The sequence below is a fragment of the Lepidochelys kempii genome, chromosome 23 (assembly GCF_965140285.1).
Source record: "Lepidochelys kempii isolate rLepKem1 chromosome 23, rLepKem1.hap1, whole genome shotgun sequence".
NCBI lineage: Eukaryota > Metazoa > Chordata > Testudines > Cheloniidae > Lepidochelys > Lepidochelys kempii.
Window position 1 is genome coordinate 16,786,242 of NC_136402.1, and position 18,461 is coordinate 16,804,702.

An 18,461-nucleotide genomic window follows, 5' to 3' on the forward strand; every position below is an offset into this window, starting at 1 on the left:
ACGCGCTATCTCAGAGTCGCCTGCCATATTTACTATTCTTTCTACACATCGGGACGGTTTGTCCCTGTAACCTCAATAAGGATTCTTTAAAATACAGCCAGCTCTCCTGGCCTCCTTTCCCCCTCACGTTGTTCTCCCAGGGGAGCCTGCCCATCAGTTCCTTGAGGGAGTCAGTCTGCTTTTCTGAAGTCCAGGGTCCATATTCAGCTGCTCTCCTTTCTTCCCTGTGTCAGGATCCCGAACTCGACCATCTCATGGTCACTGCCTCCCAGGTTCCCATCCACTTTTGATTCCCCTACTAATTCTTCCTGGTTTGTGAGCAGCAGGTCAAGAAGAGCTCTGCCCCTAGTTGGTTCCTCCAGCACTTGCACCAGGAAATTGTCCCCGCACCGCTGTATTGCTCTCCCAGCAGATATCAGGGTGATTGATTCCTGGCTGCAGCCGTCGCCCCTGCACCCCAACCCTCTGCCCCAGCCCTGAGCCCCTCCCGCTCCCCAAACCCCTCATCCCCAGCTCCATTGGGTCAGGCATCAACAGTTTTCTTCAACTTGGTCGCCAGAAAAAAAGTTTGAAAACTAGTGGGTTAAAGCAACCCAGACACCCATGGCAGGTATGCGGGGGGTCACTGAAAATCTTATTCATCATCTAAGAAAGTTCGACCAGCCCCAGAGGATGGGACACATCACCTCCCAGGTTAACGAATCTTCCAGTCTTACCCAAATACGCGCTTTCCGCCAATTCTTAACAACTAAACGAAAAAATTTTAAGAAAAGAGAGAATTTGTTAAAAGCTCAGTGCACATACAGGCATGAACACAGCACTGAGATCAGATTCGCCTCAGAGGTGATGAGCTTTGTAGTTGCTAAGCATTCTTGCAGAATTAGTCCGTAGGTTATAGTCCAGTGTCCATATTCAGGGTGTCACGGACTCTCAGGTCGTGCCCACCCTTGGCCCCATGCGGTCCCTGCGGGGAACCCCTTTCAGTGTGACAGCCCTTCTCGGGGGTTAAGCCCCTCCGCCTCCTGGAACTGCACCTTAGCACGCCTGTCTCTGCTGTGGGCCCCCTCAGGGAGTCCCCTCGCTCTGGACCCTGGGGCCTCCACTCCCAGAGGGAATAATGACCCCCTGTTCTCTAGCCCAGAGTGACTCTCAGCCAGCGTAAAACAGGAGGGTTTATTGAGCATCTGAACCCAGCACAGGAAACTCTCCGGGTCACAGGCCTGGCCTCCCTCAGCCCAGCACATCCCAGTCTCTCCTGCATCCAGGTGGACTCTGCCTGCTCCCCTCTCCAGCCCCGAGCCCCCCTGCTTCCCAGCTGGGCAGCTGAGATCACCGGCCCCAAGCCCCCCTCTGTCTATTGTCTTCTCTCCAGGTAAACAGGGTCGCCTGAGCCCCCTCTCCCCTCTTCTGTCCTCTGGCCCCTCTGGCTGGAACCTGGCTGGTCAGGTCACCGGTGTCCTCTCTTCACAGCCCATTGTCTTCCCACTGGCCAGAACCGGCTGTGACCCCCAAGCTGGGCCTCCTGGCCACCAGTCGCTGGGGTCTCCGTTCTCCAGGCCATTGGCTGGGGTCCCAAGTCCCTCGCTCGTCCCCTGTACCAACAAACTCCCTCTCCCATCACCTCCTTAAACCAGTAACATGCAGGGAAACTTGAGTCCCACCCCCTTGGCATGCAAACCATTGGAAAAACCAGGAAACACCCCCCCCCCACCTCCTCACACAGGGTGATCCAGATTGGACTGGATATCTGGCCCCTGACTTAAACTTCCCCTGCAGGAAGCATCAAGAAGATCTGAGAGAAAATTATCAGGACCCAAGGGGTTTTTATGTAGCTCCAGGCCTTCTCTGGACAGCTTGGAGTCCTTAGGGGAACAATAGGCAATCATGGAGACTTCGAAGTAGCCCTGTTTCCTATGCATCCCCGGTAATTAGCTACACAGATTAACATAAGGCAGTTGATCCATTAGGCAGTTTATCACGGACTTTAAAGAGACAGAGACAAGTCATCTAAATGTTAATATTCCCTTTTGATCTCTGAATCAACAGCCTTAGTGACAGACAGGTGCTCTTTGTTTATGTGGCTAACATCTAATCAGATGTAAGTAAACACACACAATTAGGATCACCCCCAATTCTCTAACAGTCCAGGTTTGCTCTGCAGAGTTGGAGCCTATCTAGCACAGAATGGCCCTAATTACCGTTTACACACTTTTCTAAGGTATTTGGGTCATTTATCCTGCAGGGGGCTTAACCCTTTCTGGCCCCGTGTCACACTGTATAAGATTTGTTGCCGTTATAGCCACGGCATGGTCCCTCCTCTAATCCGATAACGTCTCCTCTGCCAGGGTGGGAGAACGTCTATGGCTTCGACATGTCCTGCATCAAGGACGTGGCCATCAAGGAGCCGCTGGTGGACGTGGTGGATCCAAAGCAGCTGGTCACCAACGCCTGCCTCATCAAGGTGCAGCCCGGGGGACAGGCCTGCCCCTGGCGCGCTATCTCAGAGTGATGCCAGGGGATGCAATTCCAGCCTGTGGAACTCCCTGCCACTGGATGGCACTGGGGCTGAGAGTCCCCCTCTGCCCAGCTTTTGCCACCCACCAGGGAGCCCCCCACACAGGGTCTGGCATTGGGGGAGTTATGCAATCTCTGGGGCGGGGGGGAGTGTGTGTGTGTGGGCAGCGCTGACCCTGCTCCTCCCGCAGGAGGTCGACATCTACACGGTGAAGGTGGAGGACCTGACGTTCACCTCGCCCTTCTGCCTCCAAGTGAAGCGCAATGACTACATCCACGCGCTCGTGGCGTATTTCAACATCGAGTTCACCCGTTGCCACAAGCGGACCGGCTTCTCCACCAGTACGGCCCGGGCGGGGCCAGGGGGCGGGGACTCTGGGTGAGGGGCGGGGCCATGGGAAGGGACTAAGGGGTAGTGTTGGGGCAAAGGAGGGGATGGGAACTGGGGGTGGGGCTCGGGGAGGGGGCAGGGCCAAGGATAGGACCTTAGGGGAGGGGGTGGGGCTGGCACTAGGCCCCTTCCCCTGACCCCCTCTTCGCTCCCCCAGGCCCCGAGTCGCCCTACACCCACTGGAAGCAGACGGTGTTCTACATGGAGGACTACCTGACGGTGAAGACGGGCGAGGAGATCTTCGGCACCATCAGCATGAAGCCCAATGCCAAGAACAACGTGAGTGACGGGCTGGGGGCACCGGTGGGAGATGCCCATATCTGGGCTCATGGGGGGGAGCCCCACACACACACACCCAGGTTCTGAAGAGCTGGATTGTGGCCCCGTGATGGTCCTCTAAAGGGCATTGCCCTGTGGAACTCCCTGCTACTGGATTCTGAAGCAGAGGGGGGGATGGGGGGCCAGTGCAGTGCATGCTGGGAGGCAGGGAGTGGTGGGCAGACCCCCATGACTTACACCACCACCCCATCTCTCCCCTGCAGCGGGACCTGGGACTTCACCATCGACCTGGACTTCAAGGGCCAGCTGTGTGAGCTGTCCTGCTCGACGATTACCGCATGCGCTAGCCCCCCATGTCTGCCCCCCATTGTGCCGTGTGCCCCCCCGGGGCGGGCCCCAGAGCCGTGGGCGCCGGCCATGACTCCCCTTCTCATGGCGAGTGGGGGGGGTACAGAGCTGCCGCTGACTCTCCCCCTCCCTGCGTGGCCCTTGGCGGGGGGGGGGGGAGGACACGGACACTATCTCCCTCTGCCTTGGGGCCCCCCCATCCCTCCCTCCCGTCTGCTTTTAAACCAGCGACCCCCCCCCAGTAACAAGTACCTCACTGCCCCCCCCCCCCACACACACACACTCTGCTGTGCTGTGGGGCACCCACGAGAGGTGCCAGGGCCTGGCTGCGTCCCTCTGCTCCGGTGGGGGGGTGGGGCTGCCTGTTTTTTAGCGGAGGGAGGGCAGGGCAGGGGCGCTATGGGGAGGGTCCCCAGTTTGTGTTTTGCTGACGGTTCTGGTCTCTAATCTCCCCCCCCCCCCCCCCTTTACCCCCGCCCGGTTGACACATCGTGACTGTTTCATAAGGTTATGTTTTTATATGGTTACATTCATGAGAAAATAAAGAGATGAAATGGGGCCCCTGGCTGCCTGGGGAGGGAGGGGGGCCCTCAAACTGTGACCCCCCCCATGGCTTCCTGGGTAGGGTGGGCCTGGCATGCCTAAACTGGCTCCTGCTGCTCTGTACCCCAAAAACCTGCCTGTGGTGGGGCACCCTGCGGGCCCCCAGCCTCTATCCTACTCCTCAAGGGGTGGGCTCCCTAATAGCAGGGCCCAGGGCCCCCCTGCAGCCCTTTGTCCCAGAACCCTCCTGGCAGGGAGGTGGGGGCTCCCCTCTCGGGGCAGCCCCCCAGGTGCCATCAGGAGCTGTATGGCTACAATAGCAGAGTTGTATCTGCTGGAGGTGGGGGCAGAACACAGGCCTCCTGGCTCCCCCCCCACCCCCGCTGTACTAAGCGGTAGCTGTGTGGTGACTGGGGGGGGCCCCCTGTGGGGGTGTGGCTTAGAGCTGGGGCCTCTGTCACCCCTGAGCCCTGGCTGCCCACTTCCTGGATGAGTGGCCACAATGGGGTCTCACAGGGCGTGGAGGTGGCATCTTTGGGTGGGGGCTTCCTGGACACCCCCCAATCTAGAAAATACCCAGGGGTGGGAGCTGCCCTCAGCCTGGTCCACCCCCCTTTGTGGGGCCCCAGTGCTGCCCTGTCTGTGCCCCCCTAGCCTGGCACAGGGGGACCCTGAGCTCTGTCTGGGGGAAGGGTCTGGGCGGTGCCTGGTGTGGGCCCTGATCTCAGTGCGTGTGGGGTTGGGAGTTGCCTCTCATGGCCTGGGACCCCCATGGTGGAGGGGCTGGTGCCTGCACTGTGGGGCTTCCACTGAGACTATAACAGATGCCAGGTACAGACCAACTGAGGGGGGAGAGCACCCCCCCCCCCCAGCTAGCTAAGGGGCACACGTGGCGGGGGGTGTTCAGGCTCTGGGTGTTTTCCATGGAAGCTGAGAATCCCAGGGCTTTGCGGTTGCCCCCCAAGGGCTGCCCCCATCGGGGGGGGGGGTCACTGATTCTCAGGCCCAAAGGCCCCATGTAGGAATCTGCCCGCAGCTGCCCTCCCACCACCAGGCTGCCAAGCCTGTGGACTCAGATTTGTTGCCCTCTCTAGGGACCTGCCACCAGTCTCTGCCCCCCTGCACCTGCCCTGGGGGGGGAGCAGCCAAGCTAGGCTCCTGGCATCACTTTAAGGCAGGTTTTCTGGGAACTCACCAGACTCATCCCCGGCCTCCTGGAATTGGGGCCCTGGGTGCCCCAAGGCCGAAGCCAATTGCTGCTCTGCGACACGCCTGTGGCCCCCTGGGAGCTCGGGTTCGGCCACCATTCGCTGCGCCCAGACGTTTACATTTCCCTGGAGCCGTGTTTAAACACGCTGGGGGCTCGGGCCCTGCCAATCCGGGTTGCTCTGTAGGACTGACTTGCTCTAGGTGGGTAATTCTCCTCGCCCCCAAGTTTAGGGTCATCTGTAGCCTTTAGGGGGGCTGGTTTCATGTTTTCCTCCAACTTCTTGGTAAAAACATTACCCCGCACAGGGCCATGACCAGTTCCTTGCGGGACACCCCGAACATGCCTGACGATTCCCTGCCTAGAACTCTGTTGGGAGCCCGCGCAGCCAGTGTTCAATCTGTTTAACAGGGGCCATGTTAATTTTATATGGGTCGCGTTTTTAATCAAACTGGCCCTGTGTACCAAGGCAAACACCTCAGCACAATTACCTCGCCACAAGTTAGTTTGATGAGCTGGTTTTCATAAACCCGTGTTCATTGGCATTAATGGCATCACCCACCTCTCAGTTATTAATCGAGTTACATATCAGCCTCACTGTTATCTTGCCCGGATCAACGTCTGGCTTCAATTACCTGGGTCTGCCCATTTACCCCTTTTTCAATATTAGCACAACACTGGCTTTCATCCTGTCTTCTGGCACTTCCCAAGCGTGCTGAGACATTGGAAAAAAGCAACAGTAATGGTCCAGCAAGCTCTCGGCCAGCTCTTTTAAAACTCTTGGATGGACGTTATCTGGACCTGATTTAAAAATATCTCACTTCAATAGCTGCTGTTCACCAGCCTCTGGAGATACTAGTGGAATGGAAAGTGTTATCATGAATTATGACTACATTTTTTTTTTACTCAAATACAGATCAGAAATATTGAACAATTCTGTCTTTTCTGCATTATTATTGCTATTTTAACATGTTCATCTAGGAGTGGACCAATACCACTAATATACTTAAAATAACTCTTTCAGTGTCCTTAATTATGCTGGCCATGGATGTCTCCTGGTGTCCTTTTCCTTCCCTTATCAATTTTCTACAATTCCTAATTGCTGATTATTATTAGCAACTACCCCTTGCTTCCATTTGTTACATTATTTCATAGGTCCTTTTGCTTCCCCTTTCAATAGGCTGTTTTATTTTTTAAAACCCATCCAGCCTTTCTCACTCCTGGCTTTTTGGACAGCCCGTTAAATGTTTTTGAACGATTCTCCATTTCGGTTTGAAACTTTCCTCCTAGCTGCTTTGCCTCAGAATTGTTTCTGGCTTTGTGAAATCAGCCCCAGCTGGGACAGGGCTGGACTCTGCTTGCACGTTTATAAATGACGCGCTATCTCAGAGTTCCCCATCACTTGTGCCACCAACGCAGTTTAGTCCGGTGATCCTGTTCCGCTTTATGCGGCTACCCTTGGGCCCGCCGGGGGGTGGGGTGGGGGGTTTGCAACGCTTCAAGTTAGCAAATTGTCAGCTCTAGTTTTAGGAAGTCCAGGGGCAGTTGGTTTGGGCGGCAGGGGACCAGGGTTCTAGATCTATCCCATGTGTTCCAGAGCCACCAGCAGGATTTGCCCTGCTGGGTTCCAGATCAACGCCCTGCGTTTATCCGCTCCCGTGCTTCAGACCCCCTCCGGTTCTAGATGGATGCCTGCGTCCATGGGCTGGTGCATGGTCTAGATCCACACCCCTGTTCTGGAGCCCCAGGCCCATTCCCCGGTGATCTGCAGCTACCTCTGCCAGCACCCCTTGTAGTTTTCCAGAGCCCCCACCTCACCTTTTCCAACCGTCTTTCCAGGTTATCAGCAACAGAATTAAGATGGCACATTTCCTGCCCCCCCCTTAACTCTGCCCCCACTGGGTAGCCATCCCCTTAACTCTGCCAACAGACCTGGAACCTCCATCATGAAATCACCAGACATCTTATTATGGCCTGGTGTGGGGAGGGGCTCCTGGCTGCAGGACGGAGGGGGGGTGGGGAAGGGGCACTAGGGAGACACAGGCTTAGTGGGGGGAGGGCTGGGGGGGGGAAAAACAGGCTGCAGACACAGGTGCGCTTCTGGCAGGAGGGGGGTTTATTGCAGGGAGGCAGCGCTTCCCCCACGCTGAAGCATCAGGTTAGATCCGGCCAGTGAGGACTCGGGACCTGGCCCGGGGGGGCCCATCGTGTTGCCCCCCCCCCCCCGGCGGGTGCTATTTCTCCAGGGGGGCATAATTCAGCAGCTTCTCGATCAGATCCACGTGGGACAGGAGCATCGCCGGCAGCAGTATCGCTTCAGCCCCAGGGCATCCAGGGCGTCCCTGGCGGAGAGAGAGAGACAGGGCTGGGGGGGGGCTGCGGGTCTGGAGTGGGGCGCACCGGCCGGGCTGCGGGTCGGGAGTGGGGCGCACCGGCCGGGCTGGGGGGGGGGCTGCGGGCCGGGAGTGGGGCGCACCGGCCGGGCTGAGGGGGGGGGCTGCGGGTCGGCAGTGGGGCGCACCGGCCGGGCTGGGGGGGGGGCTGCGGGCCGGGAGTGGGGCGCACCGGCCGGGCTGGGGGGGGGCTGCGGGCCGGGAGTGGGGCGCACCGGCCGGGCTGGGGGGGGGGGCTGCGGGCCGGGAGTGGGGCGCACCGGCCGGGCTGCGGGGGGGGCTGCGGGCCGGGAGTGGGGCGCACCCCGCTTACCCCTCTGTGTACTCCGCCTGCAGCAGCCCCAGATACGCTTCCCACTTGTTGCCCACCACCTTCCCACAGGTGAAGCACCGGACCGGGATGATCATCCTGGGGGGGGAGACACTGAGCTGGGAATAGCGGGGGGGGGGCAGCGACCCCCGGCCCCAGAGACCCCCCCAATCCCCCGTCCCTTTGCACCCAACAGCCTCTGCCCCCCAGCAGCCGCGAGGGGCCTGGGGGGGGAGTCGGACACTCACCCTGCCCCCCCACAGCCGCGAGGGGCCGTGGGGGGAGTCGGACACTCACCCTGCCCCCCCACAGCCGCGAGGGGCCGGGGGGGGGGGAGTCGGATACTCACCCTGCCCCCCCACAGCCGCGAGGGGCCGGGGGGGGGGGAGTCGGATACTCACCCTGCCCCCCACACACACAGCCGCGAGGGGCCGGGGGGGGAGTCGGATACTCACCCTGCCCCCCCACACACAGCCGCGAGGGGCCGGGGGGGGGAGTCGGATACTCACCCTGCCCCCCCCACACAGCCGCGAGGGGCCGGGGGGGGGTCGGATACTCACCCTGCCCCCCCCCACACACAGCCGCGAGGGGCCGGGGGGGGGGTCGGATACTCACCCTGCCCCCACCACACACACAGCCGCGAGGGGCCGGGGGGGGTCGGATACTCACCCTGCCCCCCCACACACAGCCGCGAGGGGCCGGGGGGGGGTCGGATACTCACCCTGCCCCCCCCCCACACAGCCGCGAGGGGCCGGGGGGGGGGAGTCAGACAGTCACCCTGCCCCCCCCACAGCTGCCGGGGGGGGGGGGAGTCGGACACTCACCCTGCGCAGCCCCCAGCGCTCAACTCGCCTCCTGCTGCGGCCGCTTGTTTTTGTCGGGTCGGCGCCGGCCGCTAGGGGGCGGCGGGGGGTGGGGCCAGCGGCGGGGGGAGGGGCAGATTCAGCCTCCTGCGCGCGGGGTTACGGGGGGGCGGCGGGGCAGGTTGGGGGGCTCAGGAGGACGGGTCTGAACCCGGAAACCAGCCCCCCCACCTGGAACCGAACAGCCCCGGAGCCCCCCCCTTCAGCCCGTCACCCCCAATTCCCCCGCGGCCCCCCCGGCCCCCATAAGCTTTTCACCTCCCCCATAGACCCCCCCAACATCTCCCCCTCCATCCCCTTCCCCAGCCCCCGCCCCCAGAGACCCCCATCCCCTCCCCTATACACCCGAAGCCCCAGATCCCGCCCCCAGAGACCCCCCCAGCCCCTCCCCCATACAGCCCCAGCCCCTCCCCCTCCAGCCCCTTCCCCAGATCTCGCTCCCAGAGACCCCCAGCCCCTCCAGTCCCTTCCCCAGACCCCTCCCCCATACACGCCAAGCCCCTCCCTCTCCAGCCCCTTCCCCAGACCCCGCCCCTCCTACTCCCTCCCATTTCCTCCCCCCCGCTGAGCCTGGAATTTCCCCCCATCCACCCTGCCCCCCCCGTGGCCGAGCGAGCAGCACCCGCAGTTTAGGGGGCTCCAGCAGCGCCCCCCGACCCCGCCCGGGGGCCCAGGTGAGGGGCGGCGCGACGCCCAGGGACCCGCTGAGAACGTTTGGCGGGGGGGGGGGGCAGCGGATGCGATGGGGGGGGGCTGCTAGGACGGAACTTTCCAGCCCCCAAACTTCATGGGACTCGGGGGGCCGGGCGGGGGGCCACAACATCTCCACTTGCTCCCCCCGGGGAAGGGTGATATTCTGGGCAAACCGCCCCCCCTCCTCCCGCAGCTTCCCTGGGCCCAGTGGATCTGGGGACGGACGAGGGGACCCAGAACCCCCACGTGCTCCAGTCCCCCGGGACTAACAGGGAATGGGGGGGGCAAGGGAACCAGGATGGGTCACTGCCCCCCCCCGCCAGGTCAGGGACCAGCTGAGAGGCGAAGGGGAACCGAGCAAAGTGGGGTGGGGGGAGCCCGGGGCTGGGCTAGCAGGAGGCTGCAGGTCGGGAATGAGGGGCACCGGCAGGGTGGGGAGGAGCCCCCCCGAGGTGCTGCCCCCCAACACCCGGCTCTGCTGTCCCCCCACCCCCAGGTTCCTGCACTATGGGCCCGACCCAGCGCTGCCTCTTCTGTCTCAAGCTGGAGCTTTTCATCTTCAACTTGATCTTCTGGGTGAGTCTCGGCTGCGAGCGTCCCTGCAGCAGTGCCCGGGGGGGGCAGGTGGGGGGCGCTGGGTGGGGACTTGTGGCTGGGTGCCCCTGACCCCCCCCAGCTGGGGGGGGCTGTGTCACGCCAGGCAGGGGGCTGGGGGGCGCCGGGCGGGGGGCTGTGGCCAGGTACCCCTGACTCCCCCCCAGCTGTGGGGCACTGGGCATGGGGCTGTGGGGCACTGGACATGGGGCTGTGGTTGGGTCCCCTGACCCCCCCAACTGTGGGGCACTGGGCTGTGGCTGGGTCCCCTAACCCCCCCCAACTAGGGGGCTGTGGGGCGCTGGGCTGTGGCTGGGTCCCCTGACCCCGCCCCCCCCCAGCTGGGGGGCTGTGGGGCGCTGGGCGTGGGGCTTTGGCTTGCTCTCTCGCAGGGCCGGTTCTCCACCCTGTCGCTCTCGCTCCCGTCCCTGGGGGTCGCCGGGCTGGTGATGGCCGCGGGGGCTGTGGTGATGGCCCTGGGCTTCCTCGGCTGCCTGGGGGCCGCCACCGAGCAGCGCTGCCTCCTGCTGACGGTAGGGCCGGGGGCCGGACAAGTTGGGGGGCTGGGTGCAAGCTGGGGGGCAGGGCGCTCCACCTGTGGGGTAGGCCGGGGGCGGATACCGAGAGGGAGGTGTGGGTTACGAGTGGGGGGTCGAGCAGGGGGGGCGGGCGGGGGGGCAGGCGGCATGTGGTGGGGGTGGTTTGGGGGTACGTGGGGAGGCTGGGGGGGCTGCCTGCAGGGGAGGGAGCACAAGGGGAGGGGAGAGGGATTACGGGCAGGGGGCGGTACAGGCGGGGGCTATGTGGTGGGGGTGGCTTGGGGGGTACGTGGGGAGGCTGCCTGCAGGGGAGGGGGAACAAGGGGGGGTTACGGGCAGCGGGGAGCCTGGGACCCCCCCACTGCTGAGTGGGGAGGAGGGTCCCCCCGGCTGCCCTGGGGGGGGCTCTGATCCATCTCCCACTCCCCCAGTTCTTTGTGGTTCTCCTCACCATCGTCCTGCTGGAGCTGAGCGGGGGCCTGGCCTTCTACACCTGCCGGGGGCAGGTAAGGGGGCACCCCCTGCCTCTCCTCCCCCCACTGCATGGACCCCCCCCGGCCCCTCCCCCTGTTTACTGCCCCCCTGGCCGACCTGCTCTGGGTCTCAGTTTGACAGATACGCTCAGGACGACCTGAAGTTGGGGCTGCGGCGATACGGGGCCCCAGGGGAGCCGGGGCTGACCCAGGCCTGGGACACGGTGCAGACTGAGGTGAGTCCCCCCCCCCCGGCACCCTGCAGTCCCCCCCCCATCAGTCCCCCCTCCCCCAGTGTCTGACGCTCCTCTTCCCCCCAGTTCCGGTGCTGCGGGGTGCAGAATTACACCGACTGGTTTGAGGTGCGCAATGGGACGGGGGTGCCCCAGTCCTGCTGCCTGGAGCACGGCACCCCCTGCTCCGGCATTGGCGCCGCCTGGTGGCAGGAGGTGAGTGCCCCTCCCTGCCCTTAACAGCCCCCCCAGAACACCCCCACACCCCCCGTCTCCTGTGGCTCGGCGGGGCTAGGGCACAGTGGGAGGGGTGGCTGGTCACTGGGGCCGGGTAACACCCGGGGGGAGGGTGCAGCCAGTCGCTATGGCCAGGTAATGCCCAGGGGGAGGGGTGGCTGGTCACTATGGCTGCGTAAGGCCCTGGGGGGAGGGGTCAGCCGGTCAGTATTGCCAGGTAACAGCTTGGGGGGAGGGAGTACCTCGTCGGTACAGCCGGGTAATGTCTGGGCAGGAGGGGGTGGCTGGTCACTATTGCTGGGTAATGTCTGGGACGGTGAACGGGTGGACGGTCAATCCAGCCGGTAATGCCCCAAGGGATAAGGGGGCAGCTGGTCACTGTGGCCAGGTAATGCCCAGAGGGGACGTCCAGTCAGTCCATCTGGGTAACACCTGGGGGGAAGGGGGCAGTTGGTCATTATGGCTGAGTAATGCCTGGGACGAGGAGGGGGCGGCCATTGGTTCAGCCGGGTAAGGCCAGAGGAGGGGTCGGTCGGTCAGTAGGGGTGGGTAAGGCCCAAGGAGTGGGCGGTCCCTATGGCCCACGGGGGGGGGGGGTCGGTATGCCCGGGTAAGGCCTGAGGAGGGGGCGGTCCCTATGCCCGGGTAAGGGTAGCTGGTCACTACAGCCGGGTAAGACCCAAGGAGGGCACGGTCCCTACGGTTGGGTGAGGAGGGGACAGTCAGTATGGGTGGATAAGGCCACAGGAGGGGCCAGTCAGTATGGGTGGATAAGGCCCGAGGAGAGCATGGTCCCTATGGGCGGGTGAGGCCCGAGGAGGGCGCGGTCGGATAAGGCCCGAGGAGGGCGCAGTCCCTATGCCCGGCTGAGGAAGGGGCGGTCAGTATGGGTGGATAAGGCCCGAGGAGGGCGCGGTCCCTACGCCCAAGTGAGGAGGGGGCAGTCAGTATGGGTGGATAAGGCCCGAGGAGGGCGCGGTCCCTACGCCCAAGTGAGGAGGGGGCAGTCAGTATGGGTAGATAAGGCCCGAGGAGGGCGCGGTCCCTACGCCCAAGTGAGGAGGGGGCAGTCAGTATGGGTGGATAAGGCCCGAGGAGGGCGCGGTCCCTATGCCCAAGTGAGGAGGGGGCGGTCCCTAAGGCCGGGTAAGGCCCGCGGAGGGCACGGTAGGAACTGCTCTCCGGCTCTCACGTACTAGCCAGCACGGATTCGTGACGACCCCACGGCGCCGGGCTGCCCTGATCTGCGCCCTCGCGGGGCGGGGGCCGCCAGAGATGCGCCCGATCTGGCAGTCAGGGAGGCGTTTGCCGCCATCCCAGGGGCCTGGCTCGTAGCAAACTGGGGCCGGACCCTTCAGAAATAGCGCCGGCCCCGGGGCCCGGTCGAGCGTTTTATGAACAACGGGATGATGGGAAGGCGAATGTGGCTCGGAAATCGGCCCCCAGCGGCCGGCCCCGCCCGGTGGGGTGACACTGGCTCCCCCACTGAACGGGGCCCGGCGACAGCAGCTCAGGTGGTCCCGGTCTGCGTTCCCGGGGGGGGGAGTCCAGGGCCAGGGCCAGTCCAGGGCACTGCACCTCAGGCAGAGGGGAGTAACATGACAGGGCAGAGGGCCTGGCCCTGGGGAGAGGCGATCTGGGGGGGGGGGAGGGGGGAGAGTGGAGCCGCCAGCAGGATCCCGGCCCGGGTCAGGCAGGGGCCTGGCTCAGTGAGCCCCCAGTTTCTGTGATTCTCCCATTCTCCAGCCCTGCTACGAGAAGGTGAAGTCCTGGGTGGGGGAGAACATCTGGGCCATGGGCATTTTCGCTGCCTGCATTGCTGTCGTCCAGGTGAGGGGGGCCTGGGGCAAGGGGGGGCCCCCGGGGAGATCCCCAAAGCTCTATGAGAATTGGAAAAGGGACCGAAGGCACAGTGGGGGCTGGCCCAGCTTTGGGGTGAGGGGAGGTGAAAAGGCCATGGCGGGGGATGCACCAGGGTGGGGGGAAGTGGGGGGCGTTATTCACCCGTCACCTGACCCACGAACCAGGGGTCACCTGCTGCCGTTAAGAGGCAGCGGGTTTAAGACACACCTAAGGCTTCACCCAACGCCCCATTAACTGGCGGAACTCCCTGCCGGGGGATGTTGCGACGCCCGCAGGACGTGTGGCTCAGAGAAGAATGAGATCGGTTTCTGGAGGCTAGGGCCAGTGCTGGCTGGTAGCCAGGACGGGCAGGGACGCAGATCCCCCAGTAAATCACCCAGGTCCATTTGCTGGCCCCCTCACCTCACCCTCCTCTTTCTCCTCTAGGTCCTGGGCCTTGTCTCCTCCATGCTGATGTACTGCCAAGTGCTGAAGGTGGAGAAATACTACCACTGACAGGGGGGGGCCTGGAGTCTGCCCCCCCCAGTCCCTTTTACACCTGTTCCCCCTGCCAGCCTGGCCTCCCATCACCAACAGAGCAAGGGGTGAACCCCAGCCCCCTCCCTCCCGCTTACAGAGCCTGGTGGGAGTCATATCCTACAGCAGGGGCTTGAAGCCCAGGCCGGCGTGAGACCATTCTCCCCAGCCCACTAATATGCCCCTGCGGCTGAGATGCGGTGGTGGGTAGTCCCACCGGCTCGGGTGGGGGTGGGGGCCACAGAGAGCCCTCTGCCACCCCCAGGCCTGTTTGGTTCCCCCATGGAGGACAGCCCCCCACACATTTCTGCTATCCTGCCCCATGGCCAGCACAATAAATGGTTCTGTGTCTGGCATCCGGCTCCGGCTCTGCCTGGGGGAAGGGGGTGGAGAGGGGCCAGGAGCTCACACACCCTGGGAAGCAGAGACCCCCCCCAAGCCCTCTGGCTGTCATCCCCCCCAAAATCAGAGGCACCAACCGCTGAAGCTGGTAAAAGTTGGCATCTTTTTATTGGCCAACAAGGGGATGGAGGGGCGGGGCTCCCCGCGCCCTGACCCACCAATCATCTTTGGACAAAAATAAAGGGGCAGGGCCAGGGCCCCTGAACATCTGGTACAAAAGAAGGGGTGGGGGGGGTCCGGGCCAGGGACCCTCTGGGGTCAGGTACCGAGGCTGGGCTCGGAAAACCAGCCCCTGCCTGTCCTCTCAAAGGAGGGGGTAGTTCCCTCCATCCCCCAAAAATTAGGGTGTCAGTTCTGGGGGGCAGGGGGGAGAAGTCTCTCCTGGAGGCTGACAGCAGAGCCCCCCCATAGGGGGGTTTGGGGAAACTGCCCCCCCTTTCCGGGGGAACAGCTCATGTGCAAACGGAGGGCCTTACAAAAATCTATTAAGACACTTTGGGGGAAGGGGGGGCAGTGGCCCCTGTAGTGTGTGGAGGGGGCACCGGGGGTGCTCCCCTCTCAGTAGCTGTCGTGCTGGGGGGACCGGAGGGGCTCCCCACCACATCTGCTGCTGTGGGAGGGGATGGAGTGTGGAGGGGGAGGGACAGAGGGTTCCCCCCCCCCCAACCCTTGTGATCCTGTAGCGTGAGCAGGCAGCTAATACCCCCCCGCAGCTTGGATGCGGTGGCAGGTAGTCCCACTGACTCACGGCGTCCCAGAGAGCCCTCGGTCACCACAGGCCTCTTTGGGGCCAGGGTGCAGGGGGGGAATTCCCCCTTGCCCTGCCATTGGGGGGGGGGTGTAGTGTCCAAGGGAGGGGGCGCTGTCGGGGGGGCCCCAGGCTGTCGGGGCCCCTCCCCCAGCGGGGGGGGGTGTCAATACTTCCGCTGCAGTTTCTGGAGGTCCCCGGTGTTGAGGCGGGGGCGGGGCAGGTCCCCGAACATCTCGGTGCCGTCGGAGCCACGCAGGGCCAGTGCCCGCATGCTGGCCGCGATCTTCTCCAGGTCGGGGGACGAGTGCTGGGGGGCGGGGAGGGGGAGGGGTTAGCGCCATGGGCACCAGCCAGGGACCCTAACACCCCCCACCCCGCCCCTCCCCCTGCGGCCGGATTCTCCCCCACAACCGCCACGACCTCTGCTCTCTGAGACTGACCCCCCCCCCCAGACTCCAACCAGGGCCAGGGGCCCCCCGTTCCCCCGCCGGGCCGCCCACCTTGGCATTCTCCTCGTCAGACGAGCGCTGCTCGGGCCCCGCCTGCCGGAAGGCCCAGACGGGGACAGAGACGGGCAGTGACTTGGCGTACTGGTGGTTGGGGGGGGCGGGCGGGGGCTGGGCGGGCGCCTCCTCACTCAGGCTGCCATCTGGGGAGGGAAGAGAGTTAAGAGGGGGACCCCAGCCCCAGACAGCCCCGCTGCCTCCACCCTTTCTCCCACCCTCTCTGGCAGGCTCCCTCCCTTCAGCCCCATGGGGTGAGATGGAGGTGGGGTTTTAGTCTCCTTATGATGCCGCATGTGAGTTTTACTGGCCAGTGTGTGCCTCAGTTTCCCTGTCCGCAGCACCAGTGCTAGGTGATGGAAATTGTGTGTGTGTGAGACTTTCGCTGAGGCCCTTGGGGGCAGGCAAGGCAGCTTTGAGGTCTGTACATAGGGGATGGCCGGTAACCTGAGCCCCAGGAGGGGCATGCGACCAAGTGACTTTGTGTCCCAGAAGAGAGACAAAGACCAGCAAGAGCAAGGGGCGGATCACAGGGAGTCTGGGGACTGTGTGTGTGGGGGGGGGGGGGGGGAGAGGAGAAGAGTCCAGGGCGTCTGGCCCAGGACTCCCCAAGATGGACTTGGCTATGCTCACAAGCTCTGTTCTATGCCGTGTTCCTGTCAGCCAATAAAACTTCTGTGTCCCCGGCTGGCTGACAGTCACGGCTGGCTGCGGAGTTGGGGGGCGGGGCCCCCTGGCTCCCCCAGGACCCCCGCTAGGCGGACTCGCTGCGGGAAGCGCCTGGTGTGGATGGGGAGGCTGAATGCTCCGGGGTCAGCCCCAGGAAGGTGGAAGCTGGGGCAGCGTCTTGCCCTGGGGACAGTAGCTCCGACAGAGGAGGGTCCCCCCGAGTCCTGGCTGGCTTCGTGCGGACTTCGCCTCGGTGACTCCACGACACCCCCCGACAGCCCCCCCAAACCTACCGTCAGTGCTCTCTGGGTCCGAATCGAAAAAGGGCTCATAGTCCTGGCTGGGGGAGTCCTCATCCATCACAAAGAGACCTGGGGAGCCGCAGAAGGGGCCCGTGAGGAGACTCAGCCACCTCTGGGGTGGGGTGCTGAGTATCCAGGGTCCCCTCACCCACTGCAGGGAAGTGGGATGGGGCGCAGGGGCTGGATGTACAGGTCCCCTTGTCTGGTGCCGAGATGCAGCCCCTCTGGGGTGGGGCATGGGAGCTGAGTAGACAGGGATGCCTCGCCCGGTGCTGGTAGACGCAGACCCCTTGCCTGGCACCATGACGTGGCCCCTCTGGGGTGGGGCGCGGGCCTGGGTCCCCTTGCCTGGCACCAAGTTACGTCCCTTCTGGGGTGGGGCACACAGATCCTTCTGCCTGGCGCCGAGATGCGGTTCCTCTGGGGTGGGATGTTGGTAGACAGACCACCCCTCCCCCCTCCCATTGGGGGGGGCACGGACTCACCCGTGGTGTCGCTGGGGGGCTGCTGCTTCCCCGGTGACTCCATCTCCCTGGGTGCCGGCATGTTTTTCTCCTCTTCCTCCTGCCCCCCAACGGCCTCAGCCGGGGCTCCCTGGGCGCCCGCGATCCAGTGGGGGCTGGCGGGTGGGTCCTGGGGGGGGCAGCTGCGGGAGTAGGGGCTGGGGGGCGGCCGGGGGGCAGGTGCGGGCCGGGCGGCGTAGGTAAAAGCCGTGGTCTTGTGGACCACGGCGATGTCCTCCAGGTAGCGGCGGGTGGCGTCGCCCAGGGCCCCGCAGCCGTGCTGGGTGTAGGCGAAGCCGCCCGGATGCGGGGCCCGGTAAGCCGTGATCAGAACCACCTCGTTCCCCGTCCGGCGCCGGTACCGCTCGGCCTCCGCGATCAGCCCCGCCCAGCTCTCCCGGTGGTTGTCGGCCATGCCCGCCATCCTGGCCTGCGGGAGACAGGGGGTGAGCGCCCGGATGCCTGGGTTCTCGCCTGCCTTGGTGGGGGGGTGTGCTAGTGATTACCGCGGGGGGGGGGGGCTGGGAGCCCGGACGCCTGGGTTCTCTCCCAGCTTGGGTGGGCATGGTCTGGGGGGCAGAGCCCGGATGCTTGGGTTCCCTCCTGGCTCAGGGAGGGGGAGCTGGGAGTCAGGATGCCTGGGTTCTTTCCTACCTCAGGGAGGGGAGTAGGGGCTAGTGGTTAGAGCAGGGTTGGGGACTGGGAGCCCGGACGCCTGGGTTCTCTCCCTGCCAGGGGTGGGGGGTACGGGGGGAGCGGAGCCCGGACGCCTGGGTTCTCTCCCTGCCAGGGGCGGGGGGTACGGGGGGAGCGGAGCCCGGACGCCTGGGTTCTCTCCCTGCCAGGGGCGGGGGGAACGGGGGGAGCGGAGCCCGGACGCCTGGGTTCTCTCACTGCCAGGGGCGGGGGGAACGGGGGGAGCGGAGCCCGGACGCCTGGGTTCTCTCCCTGCCAGGGGCGGGGGGAACGGGGGGAGCGGAGCCCGGACGCCTGGGTTCTCTCCCTGCCAGGGGTGGGGGGTACGGGGGGAGCGGAGCCCGGACGCCTGGGTTCTCTCCCTGCCAGGGGTGGGGGCAGAGCCCGGACGCCTGGGTTCCCGAGGGCCCGTTACCTGCCCCCGCCGCCTCCTGCCTCCCTCTGTCCGTCCCAGCCCCCAGGGTCACTGCGCGGCCCACGGCGGCGTCACCCTCTGACTCCTGACCTATAACCCCGGGAGCAGTTCCGCCCCTCCCCCCACACAGCGCCCCGCACAAGCATGGCGGCCCCCGCAGCGCCCCGCACAAACATGGCGGCGGCTGTGTTGCCCCGGATAAACATGGCGGCCGCTACCAACCC

At 64.4% G+C, this 18,461-nt stretch overlaps 3 protein-coding genes and 1 pseudogene across 5 annotated transcripts; 2 read left to right on the top strand and 2 right to left on the bottom strand.

Moving 5' to 3' along the window:
• Positions 1-2,315: 2,315 nt before the first annotated feature.
• Positions 2,316-3,498, top strand: LOC144929800 (protein arginine N-methyltransferase 1-like). The gene is made up of 4 exons (XM_078850377.1): positions 2,316-2,461; positions 2,706-2,856; positions 3,063-3,208; positions 3,448-3,498. Exons 1-4 carry the CDS (start codon positions 2,372-2,374, stop codon positions 3,496-3,498), a joined length of 438 nt encoding a protein of 145 aa, XP_078706503.1. The 5' UTR covers positions 2,316-2,371.
• A 3,882-nt stretch (positions 3,499-7,380) lies between these two features.
• Positions 7,381-15,744, bottom strand: LOC144929678 (DNA-directed RNA polymerases I, II, and III subunit RPABC5-like; annotated as a pseudogene). Its single transcript, XR_013634910.1, has 3 exons — positions 15,650-15,744; positions 7,989-8,084; positions 7,381-7,624 (listed from the first exon to the last, which is right to left on the bottom strand). The product of XR_013634910.1 is annotated as a DNA-directed RNA polymerases I, II, and III subunit RPABC5-like (transcript).
• On the top strand, positions 9,395-14,352 carry LOC144929676 (tetraspanin-4-like). 2 transcript variants are annotated; one of them, XM_078850035.1, is made up of 8 exons: positions 9,398-9,522; positions 10,038-10,117; positions 10,477-10,668; positions 11,106-11,180; positions 11,282-11,383; positions 11,468-11,596; positions 13,364-13,447; positions 13,907-14,352. In XM_078850035.1, exons 2-8 carry the CDS (start codon positions 10,049-10,051, stop codon positions 13,973-13,975), a joined length of 720 nt encoding a protein of 239 aa, XP_078706161.1. In that variant the 5' UTR covers positions 9,398-9,522; positions 10,038-10,048; the 3' UTR covers positions 13,976-14,352. The 2 variants fall into 2 exon arrangements, with proteins under 2 accessions (XP_078706162.1, XP_078706161.1); XM_078850036.1 differs by lacking the exon at positions 11,106-11,180 and having other exon boundaries at positions 9,395-9,522.
• On the bottom strand, positions 11,631-18,331 carry AKT1S1 (AKT1 substrate 1). Its single transcript, XM_078850032.1, has 4 exons — positions 18,238-18,331; positions 17,109-17,556; positions 16,615-16,692; positions 11,631-15,456 (listed from the first exon to the last, which is right to left on the bottom strand). Exons 2-4 carry the CDS (start codon positions 17,548-17,550, stop codon positions 15,143-15,145), a joined length of 834 nt encoding a protein of 277 aa, XP_078706158.1. The 5' UTR covers positions 17,551-17,556; positions 18,238-18,331; the 3' UTR covers positions 11,631-15,142.
• Between the last annotated feature and the right edge of the window lie 130 nt (positions 18,332-18,461).

What these genes read in the sequence shown, in the direction of transcription:
- LOC144929676 (XM_078850035.1), top strand. Translation starts at nt 10,049, where the DNA reads ATGGGCCCGACCCAGCGCTGCCTCTTCTGTCTCAAGCTGGAGCTTTTC. An exon ending in TCTACACCTGCCGGGGGCAG is followed by an intron (nt 11,181 to 11,281) that starts GTAAGGGGGCAC and finishes TCTGGGTCTCAG; the next exon opens with TTTGACAGATACGCTCAGGA. An exon ending in GGGACACGGTGCAGACTGAG is followed by an intron (nt 11,384 to 11,467) that starts GTGAGTCCCCCC and finishes TCTTCCCCCCAG; the next exon opens with TTCCGGTGCTGCGGGGTGCA.
- LOC144929800 (XM_078850377.1), top strand. Translation starts at nt 2,372, where the DNA reads ATGTCCTGCATCAAGGACGTGGCCATCAAGGAGCCGCTGGTGGACGTG. An exon ending in CCAACGCCTGCCTCATCAAG is followed by an intron (nt 2,462 to 2,705) that starts GTGCAGCCCGGG and finishes CTCCTCCCGCAG; the next exon opens with GAGGTCGACATCTACACGGT. An exon ending in GTGACGGGCTGGGGGCACCG is followed by an intron (nt 3,209 to 3,447) that starts GTGGGAGATGCC and finishes TCTCCCCTGCAG; the next exon opens with CGGGACCTGGGACTTCACCA.
- AKT1S1 (XM_078850032.1), bottom strand. Translation starts at nt 17,550, where the DNA reads ATGGCGGGCATGGCCGACAACCACCGGGAGAGCTGGGCGGGGCTGATC. An exon ending in GCCCCCCAGCGACACCACGG is followed by an intron (nt 16,693 to 17,108) that starts GTGAGTCCGTGC and finishes GCGGCTCCCCAG; the next exon opens with GTCTCTTTGTGATGGATGAG. An exon ending in GGACCCAGAGAGCACTGACG is followed by an intron (nt 15,457 to 16,614) that starts GTAGGTTTGGGG and finishes CCCGCCCCCCAG; the next exon opens with CACTCGTCCCCCGACCTGGA.